Below are 19684 nucleotides of genomic sequence, written 5' to 3'. Positions count from 1 at the left end.
CTGAGAAATTAGGTCCCGCTGGGTTCGTTATTTCCTTACTCCTACAAGCCTAAAGGCAGCATCAAGATAAACTTTCTCCCTAGAATAGTGGCGGTATAGGGGCTTGGATGTTTATTAAGTCCCAAGATGGCCCTGGACAGGTCACCTCCCACAACACAAACTGGCTTCCGGGAACCAGATCCCATTCGCAAACAGACATGGAGCTTCTCCATTAACGTTTTTTACTAAAGCACCCACACAAGTTTCTGTGCAACATATAAACATGAGCAGGCCCTGGGGCTTCTGCCTCCTCACTAAGGGAGGGAGGCCAGAACCATTGACTGATCCAAGCCCCACCTGTCCCCCATGCAAAGGCCAATCCCATGTCCCAGGAAACACAGCACCCCTTCTGGTCCCCTCCTGGGGGCACTCCTCAGTAGGTGGCTTACCAAAGCTTGCCCCCTACAATGTTGAATGAAAAAGGTTTCCCCTCCCCTGGAAGCATGAGGGATCTCCAGATCTGAGAATTCCCCCAGGAAGAGACGCTGCCCCCTAGTCAAACCTCCCACCTTTCTAGGCCCTAGGGGACTCAAGGGAGTGGGAAACTGAGGCACGGAGAGGTGGAGTGACCTAGCCCAGGCCACTCCGCGAGGCAGTGCAGGGGCTGGCCCAACCCTAACAGTGAGGAGGTTGGGGGTCGGGGGGGGCATGTAGGACAGGAAGGATTGACCTCAGAGAGGTCCAGAAGAGGGGCTTGTCCAGAAGCCCCTCAAAGTGGGTTCTGAAACTTCAAGGTGCAGCTGGCTGTCTATTAAGACCCTCAGAAAACAGCTCTCAGTCTGTCTTGGGGACACCCCCAGAGCTGCTGTCAGCCAGGCTGTAGGTCAGTCCTCTGGCAGGTGACCCTCCACATCAGAAGGGCATGGAGGGCCTTTGTCCATTACAGTCAGCCTTGATTGAGCCATGACATGGGTCGCCCAATGTCCACTGTGATGTTGGTGAAGAGTGGTTGCCGAGACACTTCCAAGACGCGGTACCGCACTGATCCAATGCCATCCCACTTCATGCTCATCTTTGTGTTCTGGATCTTACTAAACCTAGAAAGGGAGATGAGTTCCGATCAAGGCTAACAGTCTCTGCTCAATCTTGATCTCTGGGGCCACGGCACAGGCCATTCTCTCCCTTGAGGGACAACTTGACAGAAGGCCACTGCTCTGACATCTGCTCTCCAAATGAAGACCTCACTCCCTTTGGTGGGAAAGCGGAACAACATTCTCATAGGTCTCCATTCAGACCTTGACCATATATATAATGTCTATTACTATGGGGGCATGTGTGTGGAGGGAACTTGGGCCTTTCCTTCCCCCTTTACGTGGTTCTGGGGGACTCCAGATTACCCAGGAAGCACCTTTCCTGGCTGAGTTATCTTGCTGGCTTGACTATAGTATCTGAGGCCTCCCCATGCACCCCGCGGCAGTACACATCCCATGTGCGACAGGCCATCTTTACTCTCCTAAGCCCTGCTCTGTCTCTCTTCCGCAGTCCACCAGTCGCTCCTCCACCTGCTCCTCTACGCCAGACTGCACTCTGAGCACCAGGGACACAGGCATGGACGGGACATGCAAGGGCCTTCCTCTCACAGCAGGCAGGCTTGCTTCACTAAGGGAGGCAGACACTGGGCAAAGGAAACACCAGAGAGCTAAGGGTACAAGGTGACTCTCTTGGGAGAAGTATGTGACACTAAAGCTGAAAGCAGGGGAGGAGGAAGAGCATTTTACACAGAGGCCAGAGCACACAACAAAGAGAACACGGATTAGGCCTAGCTTGTCGGTTAGAGCGTGTATGGGCAGGACTCTGTAAGTCATAATAAGCACTTCATATCCTGTGGCAAGAAGACACCAAGGGATTCTTAACCCAGTTTTGGGAGAAAGGTGGGATGGACTATGGGAAGGCAAAGAGGCAGGAAAACCTTTGTAGTTGTCAGGGCAAGATCACAGCGACCAGACTCTGGTAAACGTGGAGAAGGAGTAAAGCAGACGGACTCAAGTGCTTTGGGGGTGGCACTGACACGCTCTGCTGATGAACTGAGCATGTAGGGTGGGGAAGGAATCCTGGAGCACTCTTGAGTTTCAGAGCCACCATTCAGACTTCCTTAGTGCAGAAATTTCATGTTGTCTGGCCACAGCCATACCCAAGCAGGCATCACTAATTGATGACCAGCTAATTCTGCAATGAGACCAAAGCTCCTGGCATTTATCTGCCTGTCATCTCTTCTCTGCTGACCATGGATGGTTTCATCTGAACCACATGCTTTTCTATTGGCTCCCTGGACTCCTTGGCAGAGGGGGGGAGTGTCTCATGCTTCTGCCAAATTCCAGCCCCAAGTCAGTCCATAATCCATCTCTCCATTCCTATAGTCTTGAGTTTAGAGCAAAAAAGTCGGGGGATACAGAAGTCCCAATGGTCCTTCCCCTGCCATGTCCCCTAGTTTTATGAATTCCTTTCATAAATTCAGGCCTGATCAATTCTCCCTAGGTCTACCCAACAGCTAGACCATTCCTTCACCTTCCTTGAACTCAAAAAATAAGCCTTCCAAATAAATTCAATGGTGTCTCTCCCTGTTCAGGAACTTTCCAGGACTCTCAGATCCTGCTGGGAAAAAAGTTAAACCTCTCCGGGTACCCAGCTACACAGCACTGACGCCCCTACTGTGGCTGCCGCCTTCAGCCGTGTAACAACCAAATGGCTTTAAGGTTTCGGTATATGCCACACATGCTTACACTCAACTCTTACAAAGACAAGTCCCTACACCCACTCCGGCCTTCTCCATCAGCCAGGCAAACAGCGCGGGTGAATATACACCCAAGGGAATGTGAAGCAGATTTCAGTGAATGAGGACCTTTTCAAGCCCCAATTAGAGTCCCACTATCTCACGCCTTTCCCTGGCTTCCGTGACCTGTGGCGTAACTATTTTCCTTGCCTAGCGTGACCCTTGTAAGGGAGAGTAGGACAGGGGCCAGACGTGACTCTAGAAGGTTCGGCAGCACTCAGAGATTGTCTGGAAGCTCAAGGAGTCTTGGCCTATACTTCACATGCCTGTCAGACTTTCCTTGTCACTCAGGGACATCTAATGTGGAGATTTCAACCCCAGCAGGAGTCGGCTGCTGGGAGTGGTTGACACTATCTCAACTCTCCCTCTGCTCGACTTATGCACCTTTGTTGGGTTCCTAGGGTCTATGGCCAGCACCCGTCATCTGTCTTCTTATCTGCTCTGACAGGGCCAAGTATAAGCAGGGTCATTCAAGGTACATAAATGAGCTATTTGAGGGCGCTAATGGAAATGCAGTCTCTTCAATGACAACCCAAGCTGGAATTTAACTTCTAGTCACCTCCAGGAACCAACCCAGGAAGGCCAGGAGTCACCTTTAGTGGTCAAGGGTCAGGAGCATTGGGGTCATCTCTAAGGATCAGTTGCCTCTATCAGGCAGGCACTTCTCATGGGCCAAGGATGCTCAGAGCTTCCTCTATGGGGTTAGAGATCAAAGGCATTTGGGATACTGGGAAGTTACCTCTAGGGATCAAGGGATCAGGGGCCTTGGGGTCAGGGGTGCTGGGGTCACCTCTGAGGGTTGGGCTCGTTATGTTTGTCCCGGTCGTGCTTGATCATGCGGTAGCGGCCTATCCGGACATCTGGGCGTGAGATCTTCATCCCAGTCAGGGAGATCCTAGAAGGGGCAACGGGCAGACTGAACAGGCACCAGGAAAGGTAAGCAGCCCCGCCCAGCCTGTGACTCCTCACTCCCTGACCTGGTCTCCTCTGTCCTGTCCCTACTTACCTGTTGAAGATGTCGTCATCCTCACCGCCCCAGCCCCAATACTCGTTGGGAAAGCCGTTGATCCTCAGAAACTGGGCCTTACTCAGGCCCGACACACCTCCAAAGTAGCTAGCATAGGGCAGTCTATGACATGGGAGAGCAGATGTTAGGGTCACAGGGGAGTCAAGATGCAGAATCACAGATGGTGAGTGGGGAGAACGCATAACTAGGACCCAGGGAAGAGCTACATTACATAGAAGGATCTGAACTGGGGCCAGAGGCTAGGAGGACATGAAGCTGGGACTATGGGCCTGGGTGCAAGTGGGGGTGGGTAGGTCTGAGTCTTGCTAAGTCTCACCGGAAGCCAAACTTGTCCATGGCAATGGCAAAGTGGCGGGGCTGGTCACCACAACGGTACAGATTGCGGTCATCCATAGGGACCAGGTCCACATCACTGAAGATGAAGCAGTCATAGGTAGCATCCTCCTTCAGTGCCTCTAGGAAGCCTACGTTGAGCAGCTTGGCCCGGTTGAAGGTCTCCTCACCATGCTGGTGGGTAGGTGGGTGGATGGACACAGATCAGCTCTGGGTCTGTGACCAGCAGGTACCTGCCACTCAGTTTCCAGCATGATCCCAGGGACCCACATAATTGTCCCCCACCCTCACGACTCCCTCAGACTCTTAGGCTGATCCCCTATTCAGAGACCTTTTACAGTTTGGCTCCAATTTGGAATTGTCATATTCTGTGGCCCAACCATATTATAGTCCTTAGGCACCACAGAACATGGTGGACTTTTCTGTTACGAAACACTGGGGTTGGTTAGCACTTCCCCCTGTCTAGAATGCCTTGCTTTAGTGGTCAAATCCATGCCTGCAAAGGCTGACTTCTGCTCCGACCTCCAGGCCCCAGTACAATTCCCCTCCTCTCTGGGCTTCGTTTATGCTGGTGTCGACTGAACCACTCTGCAGAGTGTTTATCTCATCCACTCATTCAAACACGCCCCATGACTTTCTCCTTTGTGCCAGAGGCGAGTCTACAGATGAGAAGCTTCGGTCTACCTCCCCTACTGAGCTTACCGTCACATGAGACATAATGTGCCGCCCTAAATGACCAGCGCTGGCCCATTTCAATTCACTTCCAACTCCCTGAGACAACATGGGACTGTGCTGGATGATCTTGTGTTCCCAAGAGAAAAAGACAAGCAATGCACTACAGGCAGTTACACCTCTGTGAGCGGGGGACCCCAAGATATAGGACTGCTGGGTCCCTGGCCATACAGGCCCAGGCAACTCTGGACAGAGAGGGGTGGATTTGACAAGAACTGGCCCCTGGGCATCTGCTACAACCCATGCTTACGACAGAAGCCTCTGGAGCTGGCATCTGTGAGTGGGTGCCTCAGGAGGAAAGGAGAAGCAGTGGCCTCTCCCGGCCCCGGACAAACTTGCTAGGTAGGAGCCGCTCCTTGAAGACCAGGCCACCTGCTCATCGCCTTCCTGTTCTTTCCACATCTCCTCTCCCAGCCCTACTAGGACGCTTTTCTCCTAGCTTATCAGTGTTCTCCCAGCCTCTCTCACCAGCTAGGCGCCCTCGGTCTTCCCCACACGGCTTATAAACACACTCAGTTCTCTCTCGAGGGAGGAAAACACCTCCCGCTCGCCACCCCCCTACCCTTTGCCTTCTCTTCTCAGCAGAGATGTTTTTTAAGTGTTGTCTCCAATTAGTTATTTTGTCAAATCTGATTCTTCCTTCAGCCCACTGCAATCTGCTTCCGCCCCCACCATGCCCCTGAAATGGCTCTCACTGGGCCCACCTTGTTGCTAAATCCACTGGACGGACGCACTTGGTCCACATCCCTCTCCCTCCCCCGCACTACCTCACAGCTGCCATGCTTCCTTCCCGACACTGACTGCTGGGCTTCCGGGACATCCACTCGCCAGGCTCTCCTGACATTCTCTGGTCCGTCTTCTGGGCCTCCGTAGCTGCCTTCCTTTCCCCATCTAACCCTTGATGATGCCCTGCCCACCCCACCCCCTAACATTCCACGCTCTGTAGGCATGGCAGAGGTGGGTTTTAAGAATCTTCTAGCTGGTGAGATGGCTCAGCGGGTACAGTAATTCCTGAATAAGTCTGGTGACCTGGGTTTGATCCCCAGTACCTTCACAAAGTTATCCTCTGACCTCCAAAAGTGTTCTATGGTTATGTACATGTGTGTGTGCACGCGCACGAGCACACACATGCACACACACACACACACACACTAAAACTAAACCATCTCTACATTATGGGCTAGTGGTAGTTCAGTCAGTAAGGCATTTGTTGCACACACCTGACAAATGAATTTGATCTACAAAACCTTAAGCCCCAAATCTATGGCGGGGGGAGAGCGGAAAGGAGAGAACTAACCCACAAAGTTGTCCTCTGACCTCCACATAGGTGCCATGGCTTGATTATATTATACACACAAATATTATGCAATTAAAAAAAAACGAGTCGGGCACATGCCTTTAATCCCAGCACTCAGGAGGCAGAGACAGGCAGATCTCCGTGAGTTCAAGGCCAGCCTGGTCTACAAAGTGAGTTCCAGGACAGCCAGGACTGTAACACAGAGAAACCCCATGTTGAAAAACAAAAGCAAAGAAAAGAGGGGGGCAGTGGTGGCTAACGCCTTTAATCCCGGGATTCAGGAGGCAGAGCCTGGTCTACATGAGTTGAGTTAGAGGACAGCCAGGGTACATAAGTGAAAAACAAAACAAAGTCTACCTTCTAGTGTTTCCATGTCCAATCTCCCTCACAGACCCCCCTCCTAGGAACAGACACACATTCTGACTGTCTGCAGAATGTCCCTCCTCTTCCTCCCTGCAGGCTCTCAACACTCCAGGCAAGGCAGCATCCCCAGTCACTCTCCTCCAGATATGACCTAGCTCCCATGGGATGTTCTCCCATCCCACTCACAGGTGTGACTATGAACACAGCAAAGACTAAATCCCTTGCTTTGTTTTGACATCTCTTTCTACTGTTTTACAGTGACGTCTCCCTTTCACTGGACAGACTGCCCCGCCCATTAGCACTTCCACCATCTTTTCTGGCGACTGTAATCGCTTCCTAATTGGTCACACTGCTTCTAGGCCTCTCCTCCCTCTATTCTTCACACGAAATCACAGCAACATACACAGGTTACCCCCACTACAAATGTTGCCCCACCAGTTCAGGCTAGAAGTCACTGCTAAACGTACCTCTCAAGTTCTTGATGCGCACCCCCCCCCCCAAACTAGCCCTCTAGCTAACCTTTGCTACCCAGCCTGTATGTTAGACTCCACCCCTCATCCACTAGTTCCGAAACACAAGAGATGAGTTCTCTTGCTAAGCCCTGGGCTTCCAGGCCCCTCTTCCTAGAAGCTTCACCTTCTCCTGCTATTACCTGCTCATCTCTGACAACTGCATGGCTGAACCAGGCTTCTCTGTGTTCCCACCGGCCTCACTTCAATTCCAACCATATACCTTCCTCCTTATCAGGTCCTCTCTGAGTCTCAATGCCACTACTAGCCAGAGCCTAGACACTATACTTAAGGTTTTGGACTTCACGTGTTTTTCAGGGTCCCAACTCTCCCTCTCTTCAAGGCTCTTGACACTGCCTCCTAGTTGGTGTAGGCCTCTGCCACCTTGGTTTTGACATCTCTTTTTCTTTCTACTTTACAGTGATATCCCAAAGCTATGTACACACCACAAGAGTACAAGCCAGCATTTATATGTTCACATTCCCTTCCACACACACAAACTTCCTGCATTTACTGACAGACATGTACCCCCAAATCCATGTAGACTCACACAACCATCAACAGGCAAGGACCCAGACTTTTCCAGCCTTGTGTGTGCACCAACAGGCACATGTTCTGCCCCCCCCCCGCCACCCCCCGTATGCCTGAGCAGGCACATCCACAGACGCATGAGAGTTTCTTGATGGCTAGTGCTCAGCCAAGGACCACAGTGCACGCACCTGGTTGATGACATAGATACCGTAGCGGAGCCGCTGCCGCCTCAACATGGGGTGCAGATAGTGGAGCCAATAGCGTAGGTGGTGCTCCCGGTGTCTAAAGGGGATGATGACTGCCACCGTTTGGGCTGGGGTGCAGTCAGGTGGTGTATAGCGGCCTCCCAGGAGCACGCCTGGGTTCTCCCTCTGCACCCGCTCCAGAGGCATGGGTGAGGTGAACTCGATGACCACTCGGCCCACTGCAGGCAGGACAGTGTCAAGAGTCAGGGCCTTTGCCAGAATCCAGGGACACTAGCCACCTGGGAGTGGGCAACAGAGCCCCTGGAATAGCCCTCCATCAATAGATCTGGAGCCTCGGTGCCCCCATGGTTCAGCGCTCCAGCTCCCTAGGCACATTGGTAGGGTCCTCTTCCCACCCCTACAACAGGTAGGCCCTACTCTACAGGCTCACCAAGACCAGGTGGCACGTCAGGACAGGGTGGAATGACAGGAGCTGTGGGGCCAGGTCGGGCACTGGGCACTTCAGGAAGCCCAGAACTAGCGGCAGTGGCATTGGGCCGAGAGCAGTTGGTGCTGCTGCTGGCTGCAGGGTAGAGGGCATGGGCTGGGCTTCGGGTACTGAAGCGGCTGAAAAAGGCCAGGTGCTGGGCGTAGACGTCAAAGTAGAGGATGACAGCCACAAGGAAGTGCAGCAGGCAGAGAAGGAGCACAGCCTTGCAGACCCGCTCCAGCGTCCCCCCCAGCAGTCTGCTCATCCCGCAGGTGGCCAATGGCCTGCCCAGTGGGCCCAAGCATCTGGCTGCCAGCCTGAACAGGGGGGAGAGAAACAGATCCCACAGGTCAGGGCAGGACAGGTAATGCTACCCACCTGCTTCCTACTTGGCGGCTCATTCACAGACCCCCTATCCTCACTTACCTTCCGTAAACACCTTGAAACTCATGGACTTGTTTGTATTCTACCTGCGAACACACCGACAGCCACTGGCAAGTCGTTTTCTGCCATCCTAGACACACCCCAGCACTAAGTCACCCAGACATACACGTCAACCCTCACTGTACACCTCTACACACGCGTACGCACAGCAGCAAGCACAGGTGAGCTGGATTACCCGGGATTGCATCTCAGCACTGCGGCTCCACCTGCGCCCCAGAGGCCAGAGACAGACTCCTCAACCCAGGATACATGGCTTAGGGAATGGATCACTCCTGAGTGCCTATCACGTAGAATGTTCCTACTTCACACTATGGTTTCACTTAGTCCTCCCGAGGGGCCTGGTGGGGAAATTATTCAGACCCATGGCATGTTGAGGCATTCAGGGGCCAACAGCAAGCAGGCCTGACCAACCAGGACCAGGCTGAGAAGGGCCTTCAGCATCCAGGGGACCCCAAATGGAGAGGATGTTTAAAAAGATCCTCCCCCCTGGAACAAGGGTGAAGGAGGGTGAAGGTACCATGCAGTGCTAGCCACAAATAGCCCTCACCTAAATCTTAGGCTGGCTCTGGAGCCTGAGCAGCAAAGCTAGTTCTGATTCCTGAAATGGAGTATGCTTGGCCCTGGAGGAGCAAAGTTCCTAGGATGGCAGAGGTGGATGGGGTGGAGGTGGTGGTGGTGGGGTGTCTGTCTTGCTTGGGTCAGAACTCTGTTGTAGTTTCGAAAGGTCAACAAACTTCTGGCACCACTCCTGAGCAGCAGGATATCTCAAACACAGAGTCACAGACACCTTTAGTATCAGCAGTAGGCACCCACACTCTAAGGGACACACAGAGACCCACATATAGAGCCAGATACACTTGGGGTGACAGTAACATACAAGCCACATTTATCAACAAACCGCGGCTCCCAGACAAGCTTAGCCATACACCATACACCCAGACCCACGTGCAAGTATTCCCACCTCTCCCTCCAGGGCAGGGGCTCTGGGTCGGGCTAACCACCAGTCTGAGGGGTGCGTCTGGGCGGGGCTGGGAGGCTGAACACGTGGCACCCCGGGACGGGGGAGGCAGCAGAGGACAGGTGGGTGTGGAGCCCTGGGGAGGGGTGCATGCAGTGGGAGATGTGGATGTGGGGCCGGGGGCCGAGCGCCTCCGCCAGACACAAGGCCGGGGCGAGCGAGGACAATGAGGGAGGCCGGCTGGGGGCGGACGCAGGAGCCCAGGCGGCTAGCGGGATGGGGGTAGGGTGGGGTGCAGGCAGGCCAGGGGCAGCGCCAGCGCCTCGCTCACCGGGTCCTGGGCTGGGATCTGGGGCGGCGCGCGGGTGTCTCCCTAATGGGGCTGGGTCTGGAATGTCGGGGCCCTGGGTTGGGGGCCGCGCGCGCCCTCCTCCTCTCACCCAGCGCTCGGGGCTCAGCAGGGGGCGCCGCTCCAGCTCGGGTAGGGATACCGGCTCCGGCAGCTGCGGACGGCTCCGTCCCCCATGGCCCGGCCCCACCGCCCGGTCAGCGGTCCCTGCGGCCCCCAGGCCACCTCCCGCCGCCGCCGCCGCGGGCCATGGAGCCGAGCCGCCCCGGGAGGCAGGGCGGGGCCGGGCAGACCCACGGACCGTCGGACCGTCGGACCACTGCGCTGCCGCCTCCCTCCCGCGCTACGGCTCCTCGGAGGGGCAGGCCAGGCCGGCGCGCCCGCGCGCGCGCCCCCGCGGCCCCCGCCTCCAGCGCGCCCGCACGCGCCGCGCTCCGCTCCACCGCCCGCCCCTGCCGTTGGCCCTGCGCGGCCCTGCCTGCGGGGAGACGCTCATGCGGATGCCCGAGACCCAGGAGAGGCGCGGGAATCCATCAGGTTCCTCCATCCGCTTGCCTTAGAGATGGAAAGAGGCCAGAAGCCGGCTGGCTAGGCCCTTCTGGTCGTTGAAACGGGGTCTGGCTTGTGGGCCACCTGGGGTCAGGGCCTTTCCAACTCTTTCCCCGGCGCGTGATTCAAGGTCAGCCAACCAGGGCTGCCTGCTGGGTAAGACCCTTAAAGGTGTTAACTAAAAATGACTTCTGGGGTAAGAGCAGGATAACTAAGATTAGGGAAACAATCTAGAATTTGATAGGATAGGTATGGGCGGAGTTGAACAGGACCCTAAGAATTAAGACCATTGAAGAGGTTCTTAAAGATTTAGGTGTTCATACAAAACTATCGAAGCAAAAATCTTTGGATTCCAGGAAGAGAAGGTGTAGGAAGTCTCAGGAGTAGGAAAACTGAGAGAGCTAATTGGCTATAGTCAGCTTGCATCTAGTGCATACGGCTCCAAGGGCCTAGGGCTAGGAAGATCCTAGAACCCAGACTTTAAGGAAGAGGCTCCCTGCTATAAGCAGTCTAACACCCTGTCCTTGCCACCCAGCACCTTCCACAGCAGAGACGGTGCCGATAGAATATTAACAAGAGTTTACGGTGAGTGTACAGGCCCTACCCTTCCTCTGTGAAAGGTGTTCGCAAAGGGCCAGCACCTTCCACAGCAGAGACGGTGCCGATAGAATATTAACAAGAGTTTACGGTGAGTGTACAGGCCCTACCCTTCCTCTGTGAAAGGTGTCGCAAAGGGCCAACAGACGCCTCAATGACCGGGACAAATACCAAGTTTATTTCACAGACACTAGGAAGATGGGCTGGATGGGGGGTAAGGGACACAGGTGCACAGCTGTACACAGTCACCATCAGCAGCCCACTCCCCACACTGGGGTTCAGTCTGGACTGCAATGCCTCCAAAGTCAACTGGCAGCAATAGGTGAGTGCAGGAGGGCCCTGAACACCAAGCCCAGGAAAGGCTAAGGGACACAGCTCCAGCTGCCCCAGGAAAACCAGCAATAAATAACAGTGGGGCACGGCCCCACCCTCACATCATCTAGTCACCCATCTTCACTCTGGAGGTCTGCAAAAGAAGAACAGGGACAAATCAGGCAGGGACAGTGAGTGGACAGACAGACCACAGATGGATGACCATACAAGACAAACACGCTGATAGACAGACATGGACAGCAACAAAGGAGATCAGCGTACAACAAGAAAAGCATGGACAGTGCCAGTGTCCCCAGTGTCAACCTAGCCAAGCAGCCAAAGTCATGTTTAGACCTTCAGGCTGGTGGTCTTTTTGCCACAAACCCACACACTGACAAAATACAGAATCCAGACGTGCGAGTCTACTGACAGGCATGACGTACATATGCACACAGACCCTGAGAGAGGGAAGCGTGTCAAGACTGTCACAGACGTCCCTCACAGGCTGTATCACAAAGAGGACATTCCCAGAGGCAGCAGAGAGGAAACGGGTGCAAACAGGGACTAACGGAGATATATATGCATATACAGCAGCAGACAAAGGGAAACAAGAGATGGGAAGGGGTCTCACAGTTACGGTGGAGAAGGGAGGAGTCTATTCCTCTCAAAGCAGGGTAAGGCTAAGCTGAGGACAAGGACAAAGAGGCCAGTTCCCTAGGGGGGATTCAGCACCTGAAGGATTGCGACGATGACCCCAAAGAGGCCAATGGCACTGCCAAAGATCTCCACGATGAGAATCTTTACAAAGAGGCTGGGGTTCTGTGCATCAGCTAGGGCGGCCCCACTGCCCACGATGCCCACGCAGACTCCACAAAAGAGGTTGGAAAGACCAACTGTGAGGCCGGCCCCAAACATGGAGTAGCCTGGAGGATAAAAAACAGCTCAAGTGAGGCCAAGACAAGCACAGGAGATGATGAAGGATCCAAAATGGGCTAATGGGGCCAATCCCACCCCAACTCTGTAAAGCAGGCTCAAGCAGCTGAGAATATAAAAAGGAGTCTGAAGCTGGGCAGTCAGAGCTAGGAGCAAGTGTGTAGCGCCCAGACACCTACGTCTGTGTGTATGCATGTGGGTGGGGGTGCAGGGCCGTCTCACTCTAGTTCTGTAGTGCTGGCTGACTTCTTAGCTCAATGCCCGCCACTTAAAGGCCCATACCACCACGCCTGGCAAGACTGAACTTTGGGCTACCCACTCACCTGCATGGTAGTTTCGATGGCCAATGGCCTTGGGGTCAGTAGCACTGAAAGGCTGAGGAGGACAGGTCATCAGAAGCCATCCCTTAAGGCACCTACCTTCTCCAATCTTTAGGCAAAGCATAAACCACTGGGTTTTCCTTTACCTCAGCCATGTTGCTAATGACAATCGCCATGATGATGCCATAGATGGCCACAGCTTCACAGAAGATAATGCTGGAAATAGCAATGGTAAAGGTTGGGGGAGGGGTGGAGAAAAGAGAGGAGAAGGAAATCAGCCATTTGTCAGAAAATCCCCAGCCAGCTCTCCTTGACTCACGATGAGGCTGGTCACAAGCCAGTATGTCAGCAGACCTCCATCGCAGCTGGCTGGCTTTGACAACCAAAGCCTCTTCTACTCACCTAACCAAGTTCTTGGTCTTGATTCTGGGGGCCTTCACCCCACCCCCAATGATGGAAGAGCCGGTAATATAGATGCCCCTGGTAGAAGGACAAACTGATTAAAGGTGCTCAAATAGTCACACTGTCCCCAGGATGATTAAGAATCCAATGACACCACCCACCACAACTTAGAACTTCCCACTAATCCCACTGCCGACACTTACCAGGCTGCTCCAACCACAGACAGCGAAATTGCTAGGCCAATGCCCAGATTCGACCACATGAAGGGAGAAGTTTCTGTCAGGAACCTGGTGTGGGAATAGGGAAGAAAGCCAGTCGACTGTGGTCAGGTAAGGGCAGGGCTGGGGGAGAGTACATGAAACTCAGCTCCCACCCAGCCCCAGCCCCCCCAGTCCTGATATTTCCCATAGGCCCTTGTGTCTGAAGAGTTGAGCTAGGGCTCAGACTACAGAAAAAGAAGGGGCTCCTAGGAGAATCCCCGCCATGCCCTTACCATGCCACATCAAAGCGGAAGCCCAGGTCAAAAATGGTGTAGCAGATTCCTGCAGCAATGAGAAAAGGAGTTAAGGGTTGCTCTTTTGAGACACATTCCCCAACCCAACTGCCCGACACATCTAAGAAGACAAGCGTCCCGGAGCGAAACAGAACCTCCGCCCAGGCCTCCATTTTTGTTTCTTCCTGCCACTCCTTAGGTAACCCGTCTCAATGACACCAAGCCCCTCCGCGGTCAAGCGCAGCATCCAGGCCGCGCCAGATCCCGCCGGCCCAGTCGCTGTTTACCCAACAAGCTGTGAAGGGGGAAGGCAGGGAGCGAAAAGAGGAAGCAGGACGCCCAAGTCTGCGTTCGCAGACGAGAGGGGGCCGGCGGACGCGACCCTGGAAGGGCCGGTGTGGCTCTCGCTACCCCGGGTCGGCCCCCTACGTTGCAGTAGGGCACCGCGCTGGGCCGGCTCCGGCTGCCACCTGCCCCCGCCCCAGCCTGTCAGCTCAGCCAGCCCGGGTCCCGCTCACCCACGACGATCATGCAGGCCCAGAAGGCCACAAAGATCCCGGTGTAGAGCAGCGCCAGCCCCGTCATGGCAGCAGCGACGGCAGGGGTCGGATCGGTGGGACCTGAGAGAACACCGCGACCACCGTCCACCCCGCAGTCTGTTGACCCGCCCCGCAGGTCCACCTGACCGACGCATGTGACGCGCCGGCTCCACGTGACCTCCGCGCACAGCGGCTGGCTGGCTGCGGTCGGGCCGCGGTAGACGTCGAGCCGCTGAGCACTGTGGTAGTTGTAGTCTCACCCGGCGCTCTGCGCGCCAGGTGCGGCTCTACGCTCGCGCGGCTTGTTCCCTAACCTGCCCACTGGACTCCCGGTTTATTCTCCAATCACAGCAGATCCTTCCGGTCTTTTCTAGTCCTACCTAGTTCTAGGAAGGCTCTGGACTGTTCCCTCTGCTTGAAGGAGGCTTTCGTGGCCTTCGCACTGCCTAGCTAACACCTGGTGGTCATCAGAGGTCATTCTTATAGGTTGCCTTTCCTAACCCAGAGGCAGGATGGAGTACAAGCTGTGAGCTCCCTTGACGTCCAGGTGGTGCTTTCAAAGACATGTCATTCTCCTGCTCAAATGTCCCGTGGTTCCTATTTCACTGGGAACAGAAGAGAAAATCCTTAGTCTTCTATGGTACGCAAAGCTATGCTCCCAGACCCCTAACGCATTCTGCGGCATCTAGACTCCTAGCTATTTCTATCAGTGATACCCCTCCCTCTTGCATTTGTTCACCCTGTTTCTAGGTATTCGTGTGCCCCACTCTAGCTTCCAGTCCTTGCTCACCTTCCAGGCCTTTCCTACCCATTCTGTGTAACATTCCAACCCCTAACTCCCTTAAACAACCCTTTCTCTTTCACAGTTTTGTTTTCCCATAATTCTTATCACCACTTGATGTACTACGTTCTGTTTTGTTTCTGTCTGTCCATCCTCCCCAGGAGGTGGAAGCACCATGGTTGGTTGTACTCACTGTGTTTCTAGCACCTGGTATACAGGTGGGTCCTCAGAACGTGGTAGAATACATGTGTGATGCTCACTTTAACCTAGTTCCCACGTCAGTTTACAGCTCTGCCTTTATCCTTAGCCTGGACACTACGTGATCTGGACAGTGCCAATTTAAGAGTCCTGGGGAATGTGGACAATGAGTAGGTAAGTTTTGTTTTCTTCTGGGATTCAATAACCACAGACAAACACACACCCCAGTGATGGGGAATTAAACCCTAGGACCTACAATAGACAAGCACTCTACCAAGCTACACCTCCAGCCCCAGCAGCAACACTTTGGTTGAAGCACCCACCATGTTGACTGGTCTGTTTAGGCCCAAATGTGCCTTTCACTTCTTTTATTCTGACTATTTTTTTTTTCTCTTCAAGATCCAGCTCAGGACTCCCCTATATGGGACACCTCTTGAGTCTGCTATGAGGTCCAGTTGTCCCCGGGGCTCCCTTCTTCACATACAATTCTATTTCATGGGGTCACTATTTCTTCTCAACCACACTCTGAGGACAGGAACCTGATCATATATGTAACTCCTGTACCCACCCACAGCAACGGTGCAGAACCGAGATGTATTTGGTGAATAAAGAAGCAAGAGGAGAAGGATTCAGTTTATTTCAGTTTTCTTGGTGTCTCCCAGAGACGAGTCTGAGTCAGCATAGCCAGCACTGTCCTGCAGAGTTCGTGCTGCGACAGAACTGTCCCACACTGCCATGCGAGTGCCTGAACTGTGATCAGTGGAGCTGAGAAACAGGTTCCATCCACTTTAGACTGCAGGAGTCATGTGTCTCATGAATACTGTCTTGGACAGTATGAGTCTAGACCAGCGGTTCTCAATTAGAAGCAGTTACATGGTATCTGGAGATCATTTGGGTTGTCATACCTGGGGGGAGATGCTTTTGCTGAAGCTAAACACCCCACCATTTACAGAATAGCCTCCGCAGTAGAACTACTCTGCCTAGAAAGCCAGCCGTGCTGAGGGGGAAGAATCCTGGTGTGGATCATCCAACTCCTGCCCTCAACCGTGCTGAGGGGGAAGAATCCTGGTGTGGATCATCCAACTCCTGCCCTCAGCCGTGCTGAGCGGGAAGAATCCTGGTGTGGAACATCCAACTCCTGCCCCTGAACAAGGGCAGAACTATACTGCACACCAGGAACTGGAGTCAACCACAATCCCAGGCTGCTGACAGATGGGCCCAGAAAAGGCCTGAACCTTGTTTCCCCACCATGCAGATGTTTATTGCACCGAGGTATACCGAGCCAGTGCCAGGACAGGGTAGATAGGCCCTCAGGGAGAAGCTACTGGCACTCCCTCTGTCCAGGTTCCTTCAAGTATCATTGTAGAGGAGGAGACGCTGATTCAGGGAGCACAAGTCCCAGCCGATTTGTCACGCTATGACGCTGGCCTCGCATGGCATCAGCTGCATCCCTCATCCTCATAGGCAATGGCAATACCCCGTCTTCCGTGGACGGCTTCTTTCACTGGTGTCTGGCCCAGGCGGGGCTCCAGCCCCTTCCAGCTCCGGGAACTGAGGAACGAAGCTGTAGAGGGAATGAGAACAAGCTGTGTGGGCTGGACCTGGACAGGACCCTAGCAGGGGGCAGGCATTTGCGTGCTTACCTGCAGGGCTGCTCTCAGCCAGCTCCAGCTGTGGCCTTTGAGCTAGGGCAGAGCACCCAGTGTCATGTGACAATTTCCACGAAGGTGGTGCTCGGAGCTCCCCAGAAATGAGGGATACATCTGGGGTGTCCCACAGCTCTGACTCAGGTGGTGGGAGTGGCACATGGAAGGGGGAACCTGAGAAGAAAGGAGAGAGGATAGCTATCCCGGTCCTTGTCCCGTGTCCCCCGCCTCCCCCGTGCGCGCACGCTAGCCACTCACCGGGCAACAGCTCCGCATAATGTGTGAGGTGGGGAGCCAGGCCTGGGGGTGGCCAGGCAGGGTTACAGGCAGCCTCCAGTTCACATGGTGTCAATACAGGCCGCAAGAAGCCACCTGAAGGTTGGGGGGCTAGGGCTCCCAGAGGACAGGCCAAAAGCACAAAGACGTCCACCTCAGGGAAGTTGGCAAGCTTGGCAGCTGTGGGCCTCCCCAGGGCCAGTACATAGCTCCGTTTCCCAGCAGCCTCAGTCAGCTTCCGCAAGTGTGCCAGGGCCTCGCGGTGCTGAGCTACACCTAATGTGCCCGCCAGCAGCCCTACTACACGGGCGTCTCTGGCCCGCTCTACAAGATACAGTCTTCGAGCTCTTAGCCGCCCAGCCTGGGCACCCTGGTCCTGTGTCTGTCCTGTGTCTGGACAGCAGGAGATGAAAGGCCGTCCTGGTGTCCACCCCAAGAGCAGTCTGCTCAGATCTGGATCAAGGATAGGGTCAGAGCTAGCTTGAGAGCCCCCCACATAGAAGGCACCGTATTCTTCCAGACACCTTCCTGGGCTCAGGGGGAAGCGTCGTCCAAAACGTTCAAGGGGTTCAAGCTGTGAACTTGGGGACCCTGCAGGCAGGGGCAGAGCTGGAGTGGAGATGAGCAGATCTTGATACTTTGGGCGCAGGAGCGCGGCCAAAGCCTCTGAAAGAGAAGGAGGTGGCATCAGAGTTGAAGTCCCACACAGCAGAAGATGCCTCATCCCCAGGTGACTAAATGTGACCCTAAAGTACAAGCGAGGCCAAGCTGCTATCAAGAGCTCTATGGGAGCGTGTTTCATAGGGGAAATTAAGGCATGCAGCCATGGATCTACCCCTCCTTCCCTCACAGGTATAATTTCTCACCTAGGGCATGGGCACAAGCTGGCTCACTCAGCAGTACCACCGGGGCTGTGGGATCTGGGTTCTGGGCTTCAAAGGCCTTTGCACAGAGCTCTAAGGCAACAGAGCGCTGACCAAGGACGAAGGTGATGGGCAGCAAACGGGCAGGGGGGCTTAAGCAGGCAGGACCAAAGTGGACAAGGGCTTGCGCTCCAGCCTGCTCAGCACCCAGCACATCCACACAGCAGCTGCAGGGGAGAGAGAGAGAGCGCGCGCTGGTGAGAGGCCTCCCTACCTGGAAAGGGCTGTCATCAATGGGAAATGTGGCCAGTGATAAAATGGTAACATGTTAGGAATTCACTGTCACTGAGGGGCGCCGGCACCAGGAGCTTCTCATCATCATTCAAGCACAGTCACTGGAGGCAGATCCTGTCAGCAAGAAAACCCCACCGGGCCTAGATCTTCAGACCCGACCACTGACTCCCAGCACGAGTTCACACCTGCCGTAAGCCGTGTCTCCCAAAATGAACATCTTCGATCCCGTGACTTCCTCCAGCCGTGTAGCCACTGCTGCAGCGTCTCCCAGTAACTGGTCAGGGAACTGTAAGGCCACCTGTAAGCACAAATCATAAAGTCAGCAACGGTTCACTCCTCCACCAAGAGCGCCTGAAAAAGAGACACTCAAGTTTCAAAGCCCCTACTTCCAGAGGGACACTCGGCCCCACGGAGGGACGGGTGGTCCGTTCGACTCGGGCGAACTCCGATTTCCTCAACCCACATAGCTTCCAAAATCCCAATCCCGGCAAGACATCCCCAGAGGCGAGCCAACCTCGCTTTCTAAGTTGGCCCTCACCCGCTGACACCCTAAGTCGCAGACAAATTTCGTGACTCGCTCCAGCTCATACACTCGGTCGAGGTCTTCGGGAGGGGTGAGTAGTCCTGGGACTCCCGCCTCCCGCTGTAGGGCCGCCTCCGCGGGGCTGCTGAACGTAGACTCCATGGGGCACAGGTTGAGTGGGGCGAGATGCAGTTGCGCCTCTCGAAGTCACAGCAGTTTTGTTTGTGGCTTGGGACCAACCTGTCCGGGAGCCCCAGGATTCACGTCCTACGCTTCCAAACTCCCGGTTCTCCACTACACATGGTCCTACTGAGATCACTTCCGGGTTCAAGGAATGCGCACAGAGAACCAATCACCAGCCTCGTACTCAGGACCAATCGGAAGTGCCGCGAAGCCTTGTGGGCGTTGTAGTTCCACAGGTTATAGCTCCTTCCCGGATACTTTCAGGTCAGCCTGCTGGTGCCCTGTGCTTCCTAAACACTAATTCAGTGTGAGCAGGTCCTATCCGCTGGTCACATTAAGTATCTCATGTGCAATGAAATTTGCTTTTAACATTTGTATGTCTACATGTACATATGGGGAGAGCAAGGGTTCTTGAAGATCCAACTCAGGTCTTCAGATTTGGCTGCAAGCTTCCTAATCCTCCAAGCCATTCTCACAGACCCCATAATTTGAGACAGGGTCTTGCTGTGTAAACGAAGCTGGGTCTCTCTATTCTGCATAATTTCCAAATAGGTGCCCACTGCTTGGGTTTGAATATTTGTGGGTGGGCACTTACTGCTAGGCATTTTAGGAATCAATATCTTTATGCCCTTTACCTTGTCTGCCGAAGGACTGTCCCAAGGGTCAAATTATAACTATACCCGCTATCTTTAAATCTGTCAATCAAACACAGAGCCCTTTGCTAAATTAATCAGACACTACATTCTTA

The 19684-nt window shown here is 54.3% G+C and overlaps 3 protein-coding genes across 7 annotated transcripts; all 3 read right to left on the bottom strand.

The window, feature by feature from the left end:
- Positions 1-232: 232 nt before the first annotated feature.
- On the bottom strand, positions 233-10207 carry B4galt2 (beta-1,4-galactosyltransferase 2). 5 transcript variants are annotated; one of them, XM_038333969.1, is made up of 9 exons: positions 9268-9300; positions 8896-9058; positions 8703-8746; positions 8238-8593; positions 7790-8025; positions 4153-4343; positions 3816-3938; positions 3600-3704; positions 233-1076 (listed from the first exon to the last, which is right to left on the bottom strand). In XM_038333969.1, exons 2-9 carry the CDS (start codon positions 8905-8907, stop codon positions 926-928), a joined length of 1218 nt encoding a protein of 405 aa, XP_038189897.1. In that variant the 5' UTR covers positions 8908-9058; positions 9268-9300; the 3' UTR covers positions 233-925. The 5 variants fall into 5 exon arrangements, with proteins under 5 accessions (XP_038189897.1, XP_038189896.1, XP_038189898.1 ...); XM_038333968.1 differs by lacking the exon at positions 9268-9300 and having other exon boundaries at positions 8896-9185; XM_038333971.1 differs by lacking the exon at positions 9268-9300 and having other exon boundaries at positions 958-1076; positions 3549-3704; positions 8896-9188.
- Positions 10208-11328: 1121 nt separating this feature from the next.
- Positions 11329-14328, bottom strand: Atp6v0b (ATPase H+ transporting V0 subunit b). Its single transcript, XM_038333974.1, has 8 exons — positions 14152-14328; positions 13634-13682; positions 13344-13427; positions 13141-13218; positions 12885-12954; positions 12742-12793; positions 12218-12408; positions 11329-11639 (listed from the first exon to the last, which is right to left on the bottom strand). Exons 1-8 carry the CDS (start codon positions 14216-14218, stop codon positions 11613-11615), a joined length of 618 nt encoding a protein of 205 aa, XP_038189902.1. The 5' UTR covers positions 14219-14328; the 3' UTR covers positions 11329-11612.
- Positions 14329-15771: 1443 nt separating this feature from the next.
- Dph2 (diphthamide biosynthesis 2) lies at positions 15772-19052 on the bottom strand. Its single transcript, XM_038334009.1, has 6 exons — positions 18769-19052; positions 18416-18528; positions 17940-18163; positions 17056-17739; positions 16795-16971; positions 15772-16715 (listed from the first exon to the last, which is right to left on the bottom strand). Exons 1-6 carry the CDS (start codon positions 18913-18915, stop codon positions 16591-16593), a joined length of 1470 nt encoding a protein of 489 aa, XP_038189937.1. The 5' UTR covers positions 18916-19052; the 3' UTR covers positions 15772-16590.
- Between the last annotated feature and the right edge of the window lie 632 nt (positions 19053-19684).

The sequence above is a fragment of the Arvicola amphibius genome, chromosome 6 (genome assembly GCF_903992535.2).
Source record: "Arvicola amphibius chromosome 6, mArvAmp1.2, whole genome shotgun sequence".
Taxonomy (NCBI): domain Eukaryota; kingdom Metazoa; phylum Chordata; class Mammalia; order Rodentia; family Cricetidae; genus Arvicola; species Arvicola amphibius.
The sequence above is the reverse complement of the archived record's forward strand: the minus strand, read 5'-3'. Positions and strand labels throughout refer to the sequence as shown.

Bases quoted from the DNA above. Each gene is read 5' to 3' on its own strand.
- B4galt2 (XM_038333969.1), bottom strand. The intron at 4,344-7,789 runs GTGCGTGCACTG...CCTACCCACCAG, and splicing joins GTATCTATGTCATCAACCAG to CATGGTGAGGAGACCTTCAA. The intron at 3,705-3,815 runs GTAAGTAGGGAC...TGCCCCTTCTAG, and splicing joins GATGACGACATCTTCAACAG to GATCTCCCTGACTGGGATGA.
- Atp6v0b (XM_038333974.1), bottom strand. From the start codon at position 14,218: ATGACGGGGCTGGCGCTGCTCTACACCGGGATCTTTGTGGCCTTCTGG. The intron at 12,955-13,140 runs GTGAGTAGAAGA...TGCTATTTCCAG, and splicing joins AAGACCAAGAACTTGGTTAG to CATTATCTTCTGTGAAGCTG. The intron at 12,794-12,884 runs GTAAAGGAAAAC...TGTCCTCCTCAG, and splicing joins TCATTAGCAACATGGCTGAG to CCTTTCAGTGCTACTGACCC.
- Dph2 (XM_038334009.1), bottom strand. From the start codon at position 18,915: ATGGAGTCTACGTTCAGCAGCCCCGCGGAGGCGGCCCTACAGCGGGAG. The intron at 16,972-17,055 runs GTGAGTGGCTAG...CTTTCTTCTCAG, and splicing joins TTATGCGGAGCTGTTGCCCG to GTTCCCCCTTCCATGTGCCA. The intron at 16,716-16,794 runs GTAAGCACGCAA...TTCCCTCTACAG, and splicing joins GGCTGAGAGCAGCCCTGCAG to CTTCGTTCCTCAGTTCCCGG.